The sequence below is a fragment of the Taeniopygia guttata genome, chromosome 3, assembly GCF_048771995.1.
Source record: "Taeniopygia guttata chromosome 3, bTaeGut7.mat, whole genome shotgun sequence".
NCBI lineage: Eukaryota > Metazoa > Chordata > Aves > Passeriformes > Estrildidae > Taeniopygia > Taeniopygia guttata.
The window spans coordinates 642524-663152 of record NC_133027.1 but is presented as its reverse complement, the minus strand read 5'-3'; the positions used below and the strand labels follow the sequence as shown (position 1 = coordinate 663152).

The 20629-nt window shown below is 52.8% G+C and overlaps 1 protein-coding gene across 6 annotated transcripts in view; it reads left to right on the top strand.

Moving 5' to 3' along the window:
- Positions 1-20629, top strand: part of DTNB (dystrobrevin beta) — a 131743-nt gene that overhangs the window by 16460 nt on the left and 94654 nt on the right. For 4 of the 6 annotated variants that reach the window (XM_072926207.1, XM_072926206.1, XM_072926205.1 and 1 more), the window contains 5 exons: positions 1181-1266; positions 6264-6418; positions 9175-9280; positions 13100-13266; positions 17247-17371. In XM_072926207.1, coding sequence (XP_072782308.1) covers positions 1181-1266; positions 6264-6418; positions 9175-9280; positions 13100-13266; positions 17247-17371 — 639 coding nt within the window. Of the gene's footprint in view, positions 1-1180; positions 1267-6263; positions 6419-9174; positions 9281-13099; positions 13267-14663; positions 15041-17246; positions 17372-18897; positions 19346-20629 lie in introns of those variants that run through there. The other 2 variants (XM_072926209.1, XM_072926210.1) reach the window with 2 other exon arrangements.

The window sequence follows — 20629 nt, the reverse complement described above, 5'->3', positions numbered from 1 at the left end:
CAGAGGGGATTTAACCAGGGCAGTGCCCAACACTGAGTGTGCCAAACAATTGCTCTGTTTGTGATGCCCAAACTTTGATCCTCTCCTGATGGGACAATTACTGCCACCAAACAGAAGCTGGGTGTGTCCCTCAGAGAGTCCAGCGCAGTCCCTGCCTCACTGGGGACAAATAAACCCAGCACAAAGCTCAGAGCAGCTCCTGTGCCAGCAGAACCCAGGGGAGTTTCTGTTCAGCCCTGCTTGGTCCTAGTTAGGACAAGTTGTAAGGCTTGGCTGAGGGTTTGGTTACTCTCAGACAGCTCACACTGAAATTACAGGATTTAAACCCAGGAATGGTCACCTTTGCCTCAGAAGATGGAGGCTTTAGTTAGAGGTAGGATTTTGTTCCCCACTTTCCCCCAGCCCTGCCAGCTCTCCCTTGTCTGGGCTCCCAGCAGCAGCAGCACAGCTGGATCCTGGCACAGAGCAGCAGCACATCTGGATGCCAGCCCGGGGCAGCAGCAGCTCTGTGCCTCGCTGTGCGTGGGCAGGGCTGAGGCAGAGCAGGGCTAAGGCTCCCTCTCCAGGAGCTCAGCAGCAGGGCAGGCAGGCCTTGTATAAAAATGTATAAAAATGTATAAAAATGCCCATCCCCATGCTGCTGGAATGCTCAGAGTCACAGGGCTCTCACAGAGCGTGCTGCTGGCACCATCAGAACCTTCAACATTCCCTTTGGCAGGTACAATCCCAGAATCCTGGGGTGGTTTGGGTGGGAAGGGACTGTACCAGTTATCCAGTGCCACCCCAGCCATGGCAGGGACACCTCCCACTGTCCCAGCTGCTCCAACCCAGTGTCCAGCCTGGCCTTGGGCATTCCAGGGATCCAGGGGCAGCCACAGCTGCTCTGGGCAATGCCTAGGGTGCCCTTCCTGGGAATTCTGCCTGGCTGGTGCCCTGAGGAGGAATTTCAGCTCTTCAGGGGAATTCTGCTTTTCCAGCTCTCCCCACACTCACCCTGTGCTTTCCCCATCTCTGTATTTTCCGTGCCAGCCCAAGTTCCCTGGCCAGCAGATGGAGTTAAGGTTATTTGAGGTGCTGGCAGCTGCTGGGGGCGGTGGCTGCTGTTCCTCCCGTGGTTTCTGGGGCTCTGGGGTGGTTGTGTTTCCATTCTGTGCAGTTCTCACGGTGCCTTTCCCTGCAGCGAGGGCCACGGGAAGCTGACGGTGTTCTCAGTGAAAGCCATGCTGGCCACCATGTGTGGGGGCAAGATCCTGGACAAGCTCAGATGTGAGTACCCCTGAGGAGTCCCAGCCTTTATGGACTCTTTCCTTTCCTGTGTTTCTTGTATTGGGTTCTGGAGGGGGTTTGTTTTGCTGATTCCGTGATCTTTGCGCTGAGCTGGAGCTGTGCTGTGAATCCCAGAATTCCAGAGTCACTAAGGTGGGACAATCCCTCCCAGCCCAGCCCATCCCAAGCTGTGCCCAGTCCCCACCTTGTCCCCAGAGCACTGGGTGCCACATCCAGGCCTTCCTGGGACAGTCCAGGGATGTTTGTTCCATGGTCTAGCTCCTGGTTATCCCGAGCCCAGCACTGAGGAGTTTTCCCAAGCCCATTCCTTTAATCTAAGCTCTTGGGCACTTCTTTAAATGGAGAACTTGAGGGCTGGTTTTCCAGTGGGAATGGCTCAGGGAATTTCCCTGCACTGAGGATGTTGGAGGCTCCTGTGAATCTCCTGCTTCCCCTGAGGCTCTCTGCACCTTCTCACTCTGTCATTCCAGCTGCTGAGGTGGAATCCCAGGATGGTTTGGGTTGGAAGGGACCTGGGACACACCTCCCACTGTCCCAGGGTGCTCCCAGCCCTGTCCCTTGCCCTGAGCCCTGCTGACCCACAGCCCAAAGCCCAAATCCTGCTGGACGAGCACGTGGAGCAGGATTCCTCCAGCTGGAGGGAAAACTGGTGGTTAAAGAATTTTGGAAAATCCTGAGCAAGATGGGGAACTGCAAAGAGCTGCTCCTTCCCCTTCAGGACAGGAACCCCGGGGCTCCTGCAGGAGCACTGCAGTGAGCAGTGGCAGATGGAGAGGCAGAGAACAGCTCTGCTTTAACCTCCCAGAGGTGTGGTGGGTGTCAAACCCCCTCACCCCTGGCTGCTCCTGGAGCCACTTGCACTGCAGGCAGATCCAGCAGAGCTCCAGGGAGGGAATGTGCCTGCCCAGCACATTCCCTCGGGGGGAACAGGCTTCTGATGTCCCTGCCTCAGCTGCTCCCCCAGTCTGGATTTCTTCTGAGCATCATGATTGTGCTGCTTGGCTTTCCCCTCTCTTTCCTGTTGGTTTTCCCAGATTTTACAGAGGCAGGGTAACTGAGAGGTGTTTTAAAAAGGTTTTATTCTGTTACCAGTCTTGGTGAATAGTGAGAAACAAGAGATGTAAAACTCAGTGCAATTCCATCAGAAGCCAGCCTATTTCATGGTTACAATACCTGAGAAATGTTTTTAGCTTTTGCTGCACAATGCTGCTGCTACTTCTAACACTAATCACCTCTATTTTTTCTCCATATTGTCTTGCTGCAATGTATTTTTCATAGTTCTATAAAATATCTAGTCTTGTTTTATTCCTTACAAATCCATTTCCCACACGTCTCCCTGATTACTGACCCACCTCACCCCCAAAATCTCCTTGTCCCAGCCCAGCCTCCCTTCCCTGAGCAGGCTGGAGCTCTCTGCAGTCCTGGGAGTTGTGTTTTGAAAGTGTTCTCATCCCGTGGTCCCTGGAATGATGGGGGTAGGACGGTGTCCTGGGAGTGTCCCTGTGGCACAGAGGGACTGGGGGAGCTTCAGTGGGGCCCTTCCCTGGCTCTGGAATTTCCTGGGACATGCTCTCCTTGCAGAGCAGCTCCTTGTGGGTCTGTGCAAGGCAGGGATCCCAGGATCTGTGAGGCTGGAAAATCCTTCCCAGCCCATCCAGTGCCCAGTGCCCACCTTGTCCCCTGAGTGCCACATCCAGCCCTTCCTGGAGAGACCCTGCAAGGTCTGAGCCTTTCCATGGGGAAATTGCTCCTGATGTCCAGCCTGAGCCTGCCCTGGCTCAGCCTGAGGCTGTTCCCTCTCATCCTGTCACCCTTTGAAAGGATATCATTCCATCCTGCTTTTTATCATTTCTGATTTCACTGCCAGTTCCCCGTGTGGAAATTTCCCACTTTGACAAAACTCAATTTCTTCACTGCAAGGCAGACGTTGGTGGGGTTTGGAGAGGTTTTTAATTTCCCCTGGCACAGCCTGGGCTGTCCTCTCTCATTTTCAGATTTCCATACTTTGAATTTCTCTCTCTTTAGGATCACTTGACTCCTGCTGTCTGCTCAGCTCAGATGAATGTCCTGAGCACAGCCAGGAGGTTTCAGCCCATTTCAAACACAATTGTGTCATGTCCTACCCATCCCACCCTGCCAGGGTCTCTGCAGACCTTCAGCTCCTGTGCAGGGGCCGCTTCTGCAGGGATTCTGCTCCAGAGTGGACATGGATTCTGGAATTCTGGCTCTCTAATTTTAGTTGTTTCCATTGTTTTCATTTTATGTGGGTTTTCATCTGACTTTTTTTCCACATTCAGTTTCTAGGTTAAGTCTAATTTTTCTGGCTGGCTTATATTTCTAAAATACACAAATCCACCATTAAAATTATTTTTTTTCTTTTTCTCCCCATTCCTCCTAATATGTTTTATTTTATAACATTATTCAAGAGACCTTCAGTTCCAGGTGCTCTGTTCAGTCAGTGATACAAATTCCAGGCAGCTTTATCCCTCTTGACTAAGGCACTGCAGGCTTCTTCCTGAGCTCATTCTTTCAGGAAATTTGGATTATTTCTCCAGTTTACTGGAAATGTGCCTTTCTGAAAGTGCCTTTTTTTCTGGAGCTGGTTTTGATCACTGAAATGAAGGTTATTTTCTGCCAGCATGAGCTTTTTGATGTTTATTTACTGATGGTGCCTGAAATAACAGCACAGAGGGTTCAGTGCCACTGAGGAGATCTGGGATCTGCCACATTTTGGGCAATTCTAGGCCGTGTTTGCATGGGTGGAGCCTCCCTTTGCAGAGTGCCAGGCTCTGGGCGTGCAGCAGGGCTGCTGAGAGACCTGTGCAAGGAGATCCTGGATCCAGGATGGTTCTGTTTGCTGGGACGTGGTTCTCCTCTCCTGCTCTGCATCCTGCCCCTGGACCAGCCTTTGCTGGAGTGCAGCTCTGGGGAGGGGATCAGGGACCCCCAGGGACCCCCAGGGACGGGGAGTGGGGCACCACAGCACCTCCCTCCTCTCCTTCCATCCTTAAAACACCAGGGAACGTCTGCTCAGCCCCTTTTGTCCTCACAGAGCTGCTTAAAAACTGTAAACTCCTCTCATCACAAATGTTCTCAGAATCTCAGAATGGTTTGGGCTGGAAGGGATCTTAAATCCCACCCCATTAAATCCCACCCCATTACATCCCATTCCACCCCATTAAATCCCACCCCATTACATCCCATTCCACCCCATTAAATCCCACCCCATTACATCCCATTCCACCCCATTAAATCCCACCCCTGCCATGGCAGGGACACCTCCACTGTCCCAGTGCTCCCAGCCCCAGTGTCCAGCCTGGCCTTGGGCACTGCCAGGGATCCAGGGGCACCACAGCTGCTCTGGGAATTCCATCCCAGCCCTGCCCACCCTGCCAGGGAACAATTCCCAATTCCCAATATCTGAGATCCAAAATGGGATCTGATTCCCCTTCCCACCTGGCCACCTGTGCAGTTCCTGGGGATGAGCTCTGTGCTCAGCTTCCTCCTGGTGAAGCTGGGGAGGGAACAGAGCCCCAGGAGGGGCTGGGGGAGCTGGGAAGGGGCTCAGCCTGGAGAAAAGGAGGCTCAGGGGGGACCTTGTGGCTCTGCACAGCTCCTGACAGGAGGGGACAGCCAGGGGGGGTCGGGCTCTGCTCCAGGGAACAGGGACAGGACACGGGGAAATGGGCTCAGGCTGGGCCAGGGCAGGCTCAGGGTGGGCAGCAGCAGGAATTTCTGCCTGGAAAGGGCACTCAGGCCTTGGCAGGGGCTGCCCAGGGAGGTGTCACATCCCTGGAGGGATTCCTGGATGTGGCACTCAGAGCTCTGGGCTGGGACAAGGTGGGGATTGGGCACAGGTTGGGATTTTCAATCCCAGGGATCCCGGGATATTGTGCCCCTGGCATCCCCCCGTGCCCTCAGTTTGCATTTCCCTGGAGCTCTGCCAGCTGTGCCTGTGGCATGTTGGAGCTGTGTTCCATTCTGAGCCTCCTCTGAGGGGTTTCTGTAGCTCCAGCTTCAAGCTGTGCTCCCGTGGAGTTCTCCTGCTCTGCTCCCTCTCTGTCCCAAAGCTCCCAGGGCAGGAGCTGTGCCCTGGTGATTTATTAAAAAATATGGATATTGATCTAGTATCGATATCCAACTGTGACGGACAAAAACTCTCTAACAGTTTAGAGTTAGCAAGTGTGTGTTTATTGTGTGTGGGGTCACTCCCAAATACACACCGCACCTTCCAGGTGATTACAGAGTCTTTTTATCCATACAAGTATTGAATACACAAAATACAAATACATATTCATCATATTTGTACATCCCATTCCCCGCTTCGTATGCTAATCACTCCAAAAGCCATTCAGCATGTGTGGTTTGTCCCTTGAAATGGGTCGGTGTCCTTTTCATGGGGAGGGGTCCCAAAATGAGGAAGTAAATGAAGTCTTCCTCGTTGTGACCTTTCTACCTTTTCAATGCAAATATGACAAATGAACTCTTGGTAGAACTCCCATTCCTTGTCTACAGTTGGTTTCAGAACAGAGGAGGCCCACAACTGTCTTATGTTCCTAAAAGCTATTTATCAGTTTCTATATTCTTCATTATAAACCCAGCTAACTAAACATTGTGCTGACAAGCAATCAATTATTAGTTACCTACTAACTCCTAACTTCATCAAGGCCTACTCATTTATTATTCTTATTTTAATTAACTCTAGTAAGGCTTATTTCTAACTAAAATCTTAGCTCCTCTAAATCTCTAAATGCCTTAAAGTTTACGTTTCAGGGGGGTGGGATGGAGGGAGCAGGGATGGGAGCAGTGCCCTGGGGTGGGCTGGAGGGAGCAGGGATGGGAGCAGTGCCCTGGATAAACGCTGTCCTGGAGCAGTGCTGCTCAGAGCCCAGCTCAGGGAACCCCTCGGGGCACAAGGGACCCGTTCCCGCAGTGATCCCGTATTTACTGGGGGGCTTTATTGTATTTTCTTACAGATATTTTCTCTCAGATCTCAGATTCCAACGGGCTGATGGTTTTCCCCAAGTTTGAGCAGTTCCTGAGGGAGGTGCTGAAGCTGCCCACGGCCGTGTTCGAGGGGCCCTCCTTCGGCTACACGGAGCACTCGGTGCGCACCTGCTTCCCCCAGCAGGTATGGGGTGGGCTCTGGGGCCTGGGACTGGGGTTTGGGGTCTGGGATTTGGGGTTTGGGGTCTGGGGTTTGGGGTTTGAGGTCTGGGATCGGGGTCTGGGATTTGGGGTTTGGGGTCTGGGATTTGGGGTTTGGGGTCTGGCATCGGGGTTTGGGGTCTGGGATTTGGGGTTTGAGGTCTGGGATTGGGAGTTTGGGGTCTGGGGTTTGGGGTTTGGGGTCTGGGATTGGGGTTTGGGGTTTGGGGTCTGGGATTGGGAGTTTGGGGTCTGGGATTTGGGGTTTGAGGTCTGGGATTGGGAGTTTGGGGTCTGGGACTGGGGTTTGGGGTCTGGGATCGGGAGTTTGGGGTCTGGGATCGGGATTTTGGGGTCTGGAATCAGGGATTTGGGGTTTGGAGATCGGGAGTTTGGGGTCTGAGATCGAGGATTTGGGGTCTGGGATTTGGAATTTGGGGTCTGGGAGTGGGGATTTGGCGTTTGGAGGTCAGGAGTTTGGGGTGTGGGACTGGGGATTTGGGGTCTGGATCAGGGATTTGGGGTCTGCGATTGGGGATTTGGGGTTTGGAGATCGGGAGTTTGGGGTTTGGGATCGGGGATTTGGGGTCTGGGATTGGAGATTTGGGGGTCTGGGATTGGGGGTTTGGGATTTGGGAGTCTGGGAGTTGGGATTTGGGGTCTGGGATCGGGGATTTGGGGTTTGGAGGTCAGGAGTTTGGGGTCTGGGATTGGGGTTTTGGGGTCTGGGAGTTGGGATTTGGGGTCTGGGATCGAGGATTGGGGTCTAGGGTTTGGGGATCTGGAATTTGGGGTCTGAGATTGGGGATTTGAGGTCTGGGGATCGGGAGTTTCGGGTTTGGGGTCTGGGGATTTGGGATCTGAGATTTGGGATCTGGGATTAGGGATTTGGGATCTGGAATCTGGGATCAGAGAGGATGAGGGATTGGGGATCAGGGATTTGGGATCTGGGATCTGGGATCAGGGATTTGGGATCTGGGATTTGGGATTCCCAGGGCATTGGGGCTGGGGGTCACTGAGGTCCCCTGTCCAACCCAAGCACTTTGAAACAGTTCAAAATAAGAATTGAAGGATTTTCTGTCATTTCAGTTGATTCCCCTCCTTGAAGGGCCACCCCTATTCCCCATCAGACATCAGGAATGACTTAATTTCTTTCCCAAAACCAAAACCACACAATTTTTACTATTTTCCCTTGATTTTTCAAAGCTTTTTCACTGTGTTAAGTGAAAAGTAAAGTAAAGTAAAACTAATTTTTAAATTAGTTTCAACAAGTCATTTCCAGGATCTGTTCAAAATAAACACCTTATGTGAGCAGTTTATTTTTAAATCCATTGCAGTTGTATTTTAATTGTTCCAATGATTTGTTTCTCGTTTGAGGTAATGTAAATAATATAACTAATCCTTAAATCAACTGTAAACATGAACCTGATTGATCTTAAGCCTAAAATTAAATGTTTAGATGATGATGATGCTCCAGAAGAAACATTTCTCCAGCATTTGATGTAAAATTTATAGTGACTAAATATAAGTTAATTAGCAATTAGCATATTTGGCATATGACACAGTAGGAAACAGCCTTTGATTTCAGAATCAGCGAGGCTCCAGATTTACACCTGATATTGGGAATTAGGAATTGTGCCCTGGAGGGGTGGTGAGGGGCACAGGGTGCCCAGAGCAGCTGTGGCTGCCCCTGGATCCCTGGCAGTGCCCAAGAGTCCCTGGATCTGTCCTGCCCCTGGATCCCTGGCAGTGCCCAAGGCCAGGTTGGACACTGGGACTTGAAAAGTTTAAACTCCTCTGGCCAAAAATGTTCTCAGAATGCCAGAATGGTTTAGGCTGGATGGGCTCTGAAATCCCAGCCAGTGCCACCCTGCCACGGCAGGGACCCCTCCCACTGTCCAGCCCCAGTGTCCTGTTGGATCTGTGGGTATTGGTGATTCTGAGATTGTAGAAAGTCTCTGTCTTTCTGCCCCACTGCCAAAGCAGAAGCCATAATTGGTCTGTGCTGTTTCAAGGTTGTTTATTCTGTTTATCTCTAACATGTTCTGCTGCCCTGCCGCAGCTCTGTCCTGCAGGGCAGCGTGTGGGGCTCTGCCCTCAGTGGGATGGTACAAACATTAAATACCACAAACTACCTGTGCTGGATTTACAATAACGTGCCAATATCTGTCACCTACGTTGGACAGTGTGTCCCCAGCCTGAACCAACAGAAAAATGCCAACACCACAGTGAAACATGGAGGGCATGAAGAAGGAGAAAAAGGACAAGGCACACCCAATTCCTCCATCTTGTCCCCTTTGGACCCCTCATCTAGAATCCTAAAATTTTACTTTTGCACCCGTGCCACACTTAATTATTACTTATATCAAACACTCAGAGCTGGTAATTCATCCTGTAAGATTGAAAACTCTTTTCCATGGACAGAGATCACAGCCAGTGTCTCTGGGGGCTCTGTCCAGGGGGTTCCTGACCCCTGCCAGGGTCCCAGGGCAGCCAGAGGGAATTCCTGGATTCCCACAGTGTCCAGCCTGGCCCTGGGCACTGCCAGGGATGCAGGGCAGTGGCAGGTGTCCGTGCCATGGCAGGGTGGCACTGGGGGATGTTCCAGGTCCCTTCCCTGATTCCATGAGTGTGGCAGTGCAGGATGCCCCTGGCAGCACAGAGCAGGGCTGGGCTGGGGAGGCCGTGGCGGTGTGCAATGCATGCTTGGCTCTGCAGCTCCCTGTGCTCTCCCTGCAGAAGAAGGTGATGCTCAACATGTTCCTGGACACGCTGATGGCCGACCCCCCTCCCCAGTGCCTTGTGTGGCTGCCCCTCATGCACAGGCTGGCTCACGTTGAAAATGGTAAATGCATCTCCTGCTGGGGGCACAGCAGGGCTTTGCTCACACGGGGGATGCTCTGTCCTGCTCCTGTGAGCAGCAGCTCCTCCCTTCATCGTCCTGTGCCAGAGCATCCCAGACCTGACCGGGTCACATTCCTGGGAATGTGGGTGGGGACTGGCTGGGCAAAGCCCATGGGTTTTACTGTCACAGCAGTTAGTGGAAGAAAAGTGACATTATCTGATTGTTCCTGAGGCTGAGGGAGCTGGGAAAGGAGAAAAGGAGGCTCAGGGGGGACCTTGTGGCTCTGCACAGCTCCTGACAGGAGGGGACAGCCGGGGGGGTCGGGCTCTGCTCCAGGGAACAGGGACAGGACACGGGGAAATGGGCTCAGGCTGGGCCAGGGCAGGCTCAGGGTGGGCAGCAGCAGGAATTTCTGCCTGGAAAGGGCGCTCAGGCACTGGCACTGCCCAGGGAGGGTTGGAGTGCCCATCCTGGAGGTGTCCAGGGAATTCCTGGATGTGGCACTCAGAGCCCTGGGCACAGCTGGACTGGATGGGCTGGGAGGGATTTTCCAGCCTCAGGGATCCTGGGATTTTTAAATTAATTTTGATGGTGGCAATTTCCTGGGGTCAAGTCCTATGGAGAATCGTGCCCAGGAGGTGAGGAGGTTGATCTGGTTAAAATGTTGGGTGAACTCCACGGCAAAGGGGATCCTGATTTGATCCTGGCATTCCCTGGCAGCAACCAGGAGCAGGAGGGGACCAGCTTGGCTGCTCCCCTTCGTTTGGGTCTTTCCTATCCAAAGCTAAACTTTGGCCCTTGCAGAAAAATCAAAACAAACAAAAATTAATACCATAAAACAAACAAACAAAAGCCAAACAAAAAATCACCCAAAACCAAACAAACAAAAACACCAAAACCGCAAAGCCAAACAAAAACCAAAACAAACAAACCCCACAAAACCAAACAAACTCCAAGGAAACAACAACAGAAAATAAAAAACACAACAAAAAAATAAACAAAACAGACAAAAAGCCCAAAGCAAGAAAAAACAAACAAACAAAAAAAAACAACAAACCCTGCAGGTAACCAAAACAACTGTCAGGTCTTTTGTTCTCATCTTGCTGTTCCCTGATCTAATAATCCCTGATCCTGGCTGTTCCAACCTTCTCCTTATCCATCAGTGTGAGGATGTGCCCTGTGCAGGACAGTGAGTGCTGTTCCTGTCCCTGTTCCTGCTGTGCCTCGTGGAACCTGTTATCAGAACGTTGTTTTTGCTCCTCTCATCATTATATCAGGGTTTGAATTGTTGTTATTGCTCCCCTCATCATTATATCAGGGTTTGGGTTGTTGTTATTGCTCCCCTCATCAGGATATCAGGGTTTGGGTTGTTGTTTCTTCCCCTCTTGAGGATATCAGGGTTTGAATTGTTGTTATTGCTCCTCTCATCAGGATATCAGGGTTTGGGTTGTTATTGCTCCCCTCATCATTATATCAGGGTTTGGGTTGTTGTTTTTACTCCTCTCATCAGGATATCAGGGTTTGGGTTGTTGTTTTTACTCCCCTCATCAGGATATCAGGGTTTGGGTTGTTGTTATTGCTCCCCTCATCAGGATATCAGGGTTTGGGTTGTTGTTTCTTCCCCTCATCAGGATATCAGGGTTTGGGTTGTTATTGCTCCTCTCATCAGGATATCAGGGTTTGGGTTGTTGTTATTACTCCCCTCATCAGGATATCAGGGTTTGGGTTGTTGTTATTGCTCCTCTCATCAGGATATCAGGGTTTGGGTTGTTGTTTTTGCTCCCCTCATCATTATATCAGGGTTTGGGTTGTTGTTTCTTCCCCTGTTGAGGATATCAGGGTTTGAATTGTTGTTATTGCTCCCCTCATCAGGATATCAGGGTTTGGGTTGTTGTTTCTTCCCCTCATCAGGATATCAGGGTTTGGGTTGTTGTTATTGTTCCTCTCATCAGGATATCAGGGTTTGGGTTGTTGTTTCTCCTCTCATCAGGATATCAGGGTTTGGGTTGTTGTTTTTGCTCCCCTCATCAGGATATCAGGGTTTGGGTTGTTGTTATTGCTCCTCTCATCAGGATATCAGGGTTTGGGCTCTGTGCTGCTTCTGTTCCCTTTTATCTGCAGCAATCTCTGCTGCCTGCACAGAGCCAGGGAGGAGAAGGGACAGTTCTGACAAGGTGGGGGAGAATTTCTCATGGAGCCAGGCTGGGAGAGCTGGGGGGGCTCACCTGGAGAGGAGAAGGATCCAGGGAGAGCTCAGAGCCCCTGGCAGGGCCTGGAGGGGATCCAGGGAGAGCTCAGAGCCCCTGGCAGGGCCTGGAGGGGCTCCAGGAGAGCTGCAGAGGGACTGGGGACAAGGGACAGAGGGACAGGACCCAGGGAATGGCTCCCACTGCCAGAGGGCAGGGCTGGGTGGGAGATTGGGAATTGGGAATTTTTCCCTGGCAGGGTGGGCAGGCCCTGGTTCTGTTTTGTCCCTCCCTTCTCAGGATGCATTTGCCATGGGGAGGTCTCAGCTCCTTCCCCTCGTGCTTACATTCCTCTTTGGTTTCTCTCAAAGGCTTCAGTGGAGCAGGATTGTCCTCACATGGGTAAAACAGGGAAGAAGCATTTATTGGTGTTTGTTTTAGCCCACCCTTGATGGTGCTCTGCAGGTCAGACTGATCTGAGCTCTCTGGATGGATTCAGAGGGACCCTGGGAATTCCTCATGGAAGCTGTGGAGGTGTAGGACAGGGGGGTGAGAGGGGGCTTGGAGAAAAATTGCCCTTTCTGAAGAGGTGACTCTGGGCCCCAGGGATCTCCTTAGGCACAATCCAGCCAAATCCTCCTGGTGTGCTGCAGCTTTGTTAGAAGTTAATTAGCAATTAGCATATTTGGCATATGACACCATAGGGAACAGCCTTTGATTTCAGAATCAGCGAGGCTCCAGATTTACATCTGATATTGGGAATTAGGAATTGTGCCCTGGAGGGGTGGTGAGGGGCACAGGGTGCCCAGAGCAGCTGTGGCTGCCCCTGGATCCCTGGCAGTGCCCAAGAGCCCCTGGATCTGTCCTGCCCTTGGATCCCTGGCAGTGCCCAAGAGTCCCTGGATCTGTCCTGCCCCTGGATCCCTGGCAGTGCCCAAGAGTCCCTGGATCTGTCCTGCCCCTGGATCCCTGGCAGTGCCCAAGAGTCCCTGGATCTGTCCTGCCCCTGGATCCCTGGCAGTGCCCAAGAGTCCCTGGATCTGTCCTGCCCCTGGATCCCTGGCAGTGCCCAAGAGTCCCTGGATCTGTCCTGCCCCTGGATCCCTGGCAGTGCCCAAGAGCCCCTGGATCTGTCCTGCCCCTGGATCCCTGGCAGTGCCCAGGAGTCCCTGGGTCTGTCCTGCCCCTGGATCCCTGGCAGTGCCCAAGAGTCCCTGGATGTGTCCTGCCCCTGGATCCCTGGCAGTGCCCAAGAGTCCCTGGATCTGTCCTGCCCCTGGATCCCTGGCAGTGCCCAAGGCCAGGCTGCACATTGGAGCTGGCAGAGCCTGGGACAGTGGGCAGACCCCACCTTTCCTCAGCTTTCCTGGGGAATTCTGAGTGTGCCCAGGGAGGGAGATGTCTGGAGAAGGAATATTGTGAGAACCTGTCAGCTGGAACTGCTGCCTGACCATCAGCTTCACCTGAGGGTTAATGGAACCAAAACTCCCTGCTCTGCCCTCAAAATCCTGCCCAGACACTGAGTGCTGGAGCAGCTGGGGGGGTCTGGGAGCCCCAGTGAAGTGGGATGCTCCAGGTTTGCCAGAAATTCATGGGAATTTTTCTTTTCCTTGTGCTTCCCCCCGTGTGCCAGTCTTCCACCCCGTGGAGTGCTCGTACTGCCACTGTGAGAGCATGATGGGCTTCAGGTACCGCTGCCAGCAGTGCCACAACTACCAGCTGTGCCAGTCCTGCTTCTGGAGGGGCCACGCCAGCGGCCCCCACAGCAACCAGCACCAGATGAAGGAGCACTCCTCCTGGGTAAGGCCTTCCTGGTGGGTCAGGGGCATTCCTAGTGGGTCAGGGACACTGCTCATGGGTCAGGGGCAATCCTCATGGGCAGGGGCATTCCTGGTGGGTCAGGGGCATTCCTGGTGGGTCAGGGGCATTGCTCCTGAGTCAAGGGCATTCCTGGTGGGTCAGGGGCACTGCTCGTGGGTCAGGGGTTCCTCCTGGGTTAGGGGCACTGCTCGTGGGTCAGGGGCACTCCTCGTGGGTCAGGGCTTTCTTCTGGATAAGGGTTTTTTCCTGGGCAGGGGCATTCCTCCTGGGTCGTGGCATTCCTCCTGGGTAAAGGCTTCCTTTTGGGGTCAGGGCACTCCCCCTGGGCAGGGGCACTCCCCCTGAGTGAGGATGCTCCTCCTGGGTGAGGATGCTCCTCCTGGGTGAAGCTGTTTCTCCTAGGTGAGGCTGTTCTTCCTGGGTGAAGCTGTTTCTCCTGGGTGGGGATGTTCCTCCTGGGTGAGGCTGTTTCTCCTGAGTGAGGCTGTTCCTCCTGGGTGAGGATGCTCCTCCTGGGTGAGGATGTTCCTCCTGGGTGGGGCTGTTCCTCCTGGATGGGGCTGTTCCTCCTGGGTGAAGCTGTTCCTCCTGGGTGAAGCTGTTCCTCCTGGGTGAGGCTGTTTCTCCTGGGTGAGGCTGTTCCTCCTGGGTGGGGATGTTCCTCCTGAGTGAAGCTGTTTCTCCTGGGTGAGGCTGTTCCTCCTGGATGGGGATGTTCCTCCTGGGTGAGGCTGTTCCTCCTGGATGGGGCTGTTTCTCCTGGGTGAAGCTGTTTCTCCTAGGTGGGGATGTTCCTCCTGGGTGAAGCTGTTTCTCCTAGATGAGGATGTTCCTCCTGGGTGGGGCTGTTCCTCCTGGGTGAAGCTGTTTCTCCTGGGTGAGGCTGTTTCTCCTGGGTGGGGATGTTCCTCCTAGGTGAGGCTGTTCCTCCTGGGTGAGGATGTTCCTCCTGGGTAGGGATGTTTCTCCTGGGTGAAGCTGTTTCTCCTGGGTGGGGATGTTCCTCCTGGGTGGGGATGCTCCTCCTGGGTGAAGCTGTTCCTCCTGAGTGGGGCTGTTCCTCCTGGGTGGGGATGTTCCTCCTGGGTGGGGATGTTCCTCCTGGGTGAAGCTGTTCCTGGAGAATGCTCCAGGCTGGGGCAGAGGTTTGGAGTGCCCATCCCTGGAGGTGTCCCAGGAATTCCTCAGAGCTGGGACTGGCTGGTCCTGGAGGGCTTTTCCAGCCTCAGGGGTTGTGGAATTACAGCTGATCTCGTGTAGTGCCTGTTCCTCCCAGCAAGCCAAACCAGTGACAGAGCTCTGCTCTGGGCAGGACCTTTGTCCAGTGGCATCTTTAAAAACAGCATTACTGCTTTTTTCTCTTCTTCTCCTGCCAGCTGGAAATCTGTTTCTGGAAGCTCTGAATGAAGAAGCCTCACAGAAGGGACCTGAGCAGTTTGATGGCAGGGTGATAATCACAGCTCAAGGAATTACAGACAGTTTTATGGAGAAAAACCTATTTTATGGCAGGAGATTAAGCCCAAGCTTTCCCTCATTCAGAGAGAAGTTCAGACGATGATAGGATTATAATTAATAGTTATCTTCATAAGGAAGAGCCATTAGAGCATTACTGTTTAATTTAGAAAACTGGGCTGAGTACCAGGCAGGAGTTGGGAGGCAAAGGAAAATTCTATTGTCCTTTTTATAACTCTGTGGGTAATAAACTTCTGGAATGTTTAATCCCAGCTAACAGTAGGTTATTATTCCCTTAAATGCATTTAAATATCCAGGCTGGGATTTTTAATACAAAGAGAGGTCCAAATGATGGAGACATGCAATGGGTTGGGTGGGAAGGGACGTTGGAGCTCATCCAGTGCCATCCTTTTAATATTTTTTTTTAAGTTTTGGAGCCCTATGACCCAGCATGAGCTTAATCATAAATATCTCCATAGTTATGATAAATAGGATCAATAGACTTATTGATAACATTATTGCATCTATATATATTAATATATTATTATTTATATACGATATATACATACGTACAATGCAACATATACACACATATACATATATATAAATATGTGTATACACACAATATTTATTATTTACATACATAAATATGTAAATATTACATATACATATATATCTGTAAATATTGTGTATATATATGTAAATATATATAACATCTATATATTAGATAATATATATACTATAATATATGCATATAATATAAATATTTATATAATATATATACATACAATATATACATATATATTTATATATACTTATATGTGTATATATGTACAATATTTATTATTTACATACATATACAAAATATATTGTTATTTACATACCATATATACATATATATGTATATATTCACATACAATATGTATTATTTACAGACATACATATATATATAAAAAATATATTATTATGTGCATACTTATGGCTTCTTTTTCCTGAAATTGAGGTACCTTTGGTAATTTTTTGCTGCACATAGTATTGAGATATTTTATATACATCTATATATTTAACAGTGATGAAATACATTAAATTCTGTAAGCAGAGTGATTTTCTATGCAGAAGTTCAGGTAAAACCCTATTTTTAAGGAGTGTTTTTGCTGCTCTTTGGGGCCCCTTTGGAGGGGTGGAAACCTTGAAACACTTCCCAAATTTTCTGTTCTGGGCTGTTTCAGTTTTGGTGTCACTGAGGAGCCTCAGGCAGGGAGGAGTCACCCCCCAGAGCAGCACCAGAGCGTCCCTGAGGCGCAGCAAGGGTTAATCTGGGCTGCTCTGTGCCATGGGCACAAGTGGATTTGCAGAAAATTTTTTAAAAACTTGACATAAGGTTCATATAGTACATACAGATACATAACAGATTTATTTGTAGATGTATTTTATGTAAACTTTGAGATAAGGAATGTTGATTTAGAAGTGCTGTGGAATAGGAGGGATGTTGTTGGGAGAGAAATGGAGACAGAAGTTTCAAAAACAACTTGACAAATAAGAGTAAATACTTTGGAGAAGCAGAACTTTGGAAGATGTGTCGGGACCCACGAGGGGTAATTTTAGATTATTTGCTTTAAGGTATTTGTAGTGTGGTGTGCTAAAAGCTATTAATTTAACAAATGCCTTAGAGAGGTGAGACTGAATGGAATGAGAAATGGGACTGAAAATGGAATAAAAGAGGAAATGGGCTCAGGCTGGGCCAGGGCAGGCTCAGGGTGGGCACAGCAGGAATTTCTGCCTGGAAAGGGTGCCCAGGCCTTGGCACTGCCCAGGGAGGGTTGGAGTGCCCATCCTGGAAGGATTTAGAATTCTGATTCCCTAAGCCCTTACAATAACGAGTGGCAGCCTTTGCCATGGGTTTTATTATTCCATGCAGGAAGAGAGAGAAGCAGGAGCAGGTTATTGGGATTTGGGTTGGTAGATGTGAGCGAAAGGTGAGTGTCCTTCACTGATGGGGGGAAATGTCCTTTACCAAGGATGTGGCAAAGGCTGTGAGTTTGCTGAAGAAGGGAGCTCAGAAAGCTGATTCTGTGCTTTTTGTAACATTTATAAAAATCATGGAATCCTGGATTCTTTTGGGTTGGAAAAGCCCTGTGAGACCATTGAGTCCAACCATGCCAGCACTGCCCAGGCCACCAGTGCCCCCGTCCCCGAGTGCCACATCCACAGGGCTTCTAAATGCCTCTGGGGATGGGGAGTCTACCTTTGCCCAGGGCAGCTGTGCCAGGGCTCACCTGGCTGGGGCTCACCTGGTTGGGGCTCACCTGGCTGGGGCTCACCTGGCTGGGGCTCACCTGGCCCCTGGGCTCACCTGGCCCCAGGGCTCACCTGGCCAGGGCTCACCTGGCTGGGGCTCACCTGGCTGGGGCTCACCTGGCCCCTGGGCTCACCTGGCCCCTGTGCTCACCTGTCCCCTGTGCTCACCTGGCCCCTGTGCTCACCTGGCCCCTGTGCTTGCTCCCCAGAAATCCCCGGCCAAGAAGCTGAGCCACGCCATCAGCAAATCTCTGGGCTGTGTGCCCAGCAGGGACCCGCCCCGGCCGCTGTTCCCCGAGCAGCCCGAGAGACCCCTGGACCTGGCCCACATCGTGTGAGTACCCTGCGCCCCTCCTGAGCCCCCTCCCCACCCCTGAGCCCCCTCCCCACCCCTGAACCCCTTCCTGAGCCCCCCAGACCTGCCCCACATGGTGTGGGTACCCTGAGCCCCTCCTGAGCCCCCTCCCCACCCCTGAACCCCCTCCCCACCCCTGAGCCTCCTCCTGAGTCCCCTCCTCACTCCTGAACCCCCTCCTCAGCCCTGAGCCTCCTCCTGAGCCCCCTACCCACCCCTGAACCCCCTCCTGAGCCCCCTCCCCACCCCTGAACCCCTCCTGAGCCCCCCAAACCTGCCCCACATTGTGTGAGTACCATGAGGCCCCTCCCCACCCCTGAACCCCTTCCTGAGCCCCCTCCTCACTCCTGAGCCCCCTCCTCACTCCTGAACTCCCTCCTCAGCCCTGAGCCCCCTCCCCACCCCTGAACCCCCTCCTGAGCCCCCTCCTCACTCCTGAACCCCCTCCCCACCCCTGAGCCTCCTCCTGAGCCCCCTCCCCACCCCTGAGCCTCCTCCTGAGCCCCCTCCCCAACCCTGAGCCTCCTCCTGAGCCCCCTCCTCACTTCTGAACCCCCTCCTGAGCCCCCTCCCCACCCTTGAACCCCCTCCTGAGCCCCCCAGACCTGCCCCACATCGTGTGAGTACCCTGAGCCCCCTCCTGAGCCCCCTCCCCACTCCTGAACCCCCTCCTGAGCCCCCTCCCCACCCCTGAGCCCCTCCTGAGCCCTGGGCCCGGGGCAGGGGGCAGCCCAGGGCCTGCAGTGCTTCTCAGGTGTTTCACTGCCGTGTTGGGAATGTTCCTCTGGAGAATCTGTGCTTGTGAGGAGTCTCAGAGCTGCAGGAGGTGTTTGGTGCAGCTGGAGCCAGGCCTGGCCGTGTCCTGCCTGCAGCAGTGGCCCCTGTCACTGCTCCTGTGTCGGACCAGGCTCTGTTTTCTCATTTATTGTAAATTAAATTAGATGCACAGCACCACGTCAGACACGTGGGTCAGCTCCTGGGGCCTTGGCCTCACATCTGTGTCATTGTCCCCGTGTTGCTGTGACCTCAGTGTAGCACTGGTGGGATGGGTTGGTGGCAAACCACTGCTCTGGGGCTGGCTGGAGCAGCCTGAGGTCACTCTGCTTCCCCACTTTGTCAGGTTTCACCTCACAAGTAAAAACCGAGAGGAAAAGACCCAAACAAACTGAAGAGAGTCTCCAAATAAATCTTAGTGTCCTACAGAGGCTGGAGGAGAACTCTTCACACCTGTAGGAGAGGGTGAGGGGGAGCAGCACTGGGATCTAATTCCAGGAGAGTGCAGCACTCCCATTCCCACGAGGATGGAGCCGTTGGCAGCCTGAGGGTGAGGGGAGCTGATCTCTGCTTTTATCTGAGCTCCACATTCCTCTGGGAGCAGTTCTGTGCCCCAGGCCCTGAGTGGGGCCGCAGTGCTGGGACAGGGATGTCCCTGCCCCTGTGCCACCCCAGCCAGGCTGTGCTGCCCAGGCCCCACTGACTGCCTCTTCTGCTCACTCCTTTAACAGTGTGGCATTCCCCAAGGAAAGGCTGGAGGCTAAATTGCCAAAATGCTGGACAGGTGAGAGCTGCAGAGCTTTTCCTCGTGCTGTGAGCAGTGTAGAGCTCCAGAGCTGCCCCAGTAGCTGACTCTGGGCTCTCCCAGCCCAGCTTGGGGCTGATTGCTGCTTTGCTCTGTGCTGGTTCCCCCCAGTTCCTGCTCCCTGAGGATTCCCCCTCTCCCAGAGCCTGCCCTGGTGCCGTGCAGGGAGGGATTGGTCTGAGTCCATGGGATATTAACTCTGCTCTGCTTTCCTTGGGGCAGTTGCACTCGGATTGGAAAGAGCCCAGGGCTCAGTCCTGCTGCTGCTCAGTTCAGAGCTGGAGTGGGTTCTCAGGAATTCATCCCCTTCTCCAAACAAATGGCTCATCAGAGCCCAGGGACAGGACTGTCCGTGGTGCACAGCATCAGAGCCCAGGGACAGGACTGTCTGTGGTGCACAGCATCAGAGCCCAGGGACAGGACTGTCTGTGGTGCACAGCATCAGAGCCCAGGGATGGGACTGTCTGTGGTGCACAGCATCAGAGCCCGGGGACAGGACTGTCTGTGGTGCACAGCATTGCCTGTTCCTTCCCTACAGCTCCTGGCTTCTTCATTCCCTACAGCTCCTGGTCTGTTCCTTCATGGTCTGTGCCTCCCCAACAGCTCATGGCTTCTTCCTTCATGGTCTGTTCCTTCCCTACAGCTCCTGGTCTGTTCCTTCATGGCCTCTTCCTCCCCAACAGCTCCTGGCCTCTTCCTTTCCTGCATTCACTGCCTTTGCCTTCCCATCCTGGCATTGCCTTTCCTTCCCACCCTGGCATTGCCTTTCCTTCCCATCCTGGCATTGCCTTTCCTTCCCATCCTGGCATTGCCTTTCCTTCCCAGCCTGGCATTGCCTTTCCTTCCCAGCCTGGCATTGCCTTTCCTTCCCAACACATCTCTGCCTTTCCTTCCTGCTCCATCTCTGCCTTTTCCTTCCCAGGGCTGGGCACCTCCTGCAGGGACAGGGACATGGGGACAGGGACATGGGGACAGGGCTGGGCACCTACAGAGACAGGGATATGGGGACAGGGACATGGGGACAGGGCTGACACCTGCAGGGACATGGCTGGGCACCTCCTGTAAGGACAGGGACATGGGGACAGTTACAGTGGAGGCAGGGCTGGGCACCTGCAGGGATAGGGACATGGGGACAAGGACATGGGGAAAGGGCTGGGCACCTGCAGGGACAGAGACAATGGCGACTGGGACATGGGGACAGGGCTGGGCACCGCCTACAGGGACATGGGGACAGGGCTGAGTACCTGCAGGGACAGGGCTGGGCACCTCCTGTAAGGACAGGGACATGGGGACAGTGACAGTGGAGGCAGGGCTGGGCACCTCCTGCAGGGACAGAGACAATGGGGACAGGGACATGGGGACAGGGTTGGGCACCTCCTGCAGGGACAGGGACAATAGGGACATGTCACACCTCCTGCAGGGACAGGGACATGGAGGCATGTCACACCTCCTGAAGGGACAGGGACAATGGGGACATGTCACACCTCCTGCAGGGACATGGGGACAGGGCTGAGCACCTGCAGGGACAGGGCTGGGCACCTCCTGCAGGGACAGGGACATGGAAACAGGGACATGGGGACAGGGCTGGACAGCTCCTGCAGGGACATAGGGACAGGGTTGGGCAGGTCCTGCAGGGACATGGGGACAGGGCTGAGCAC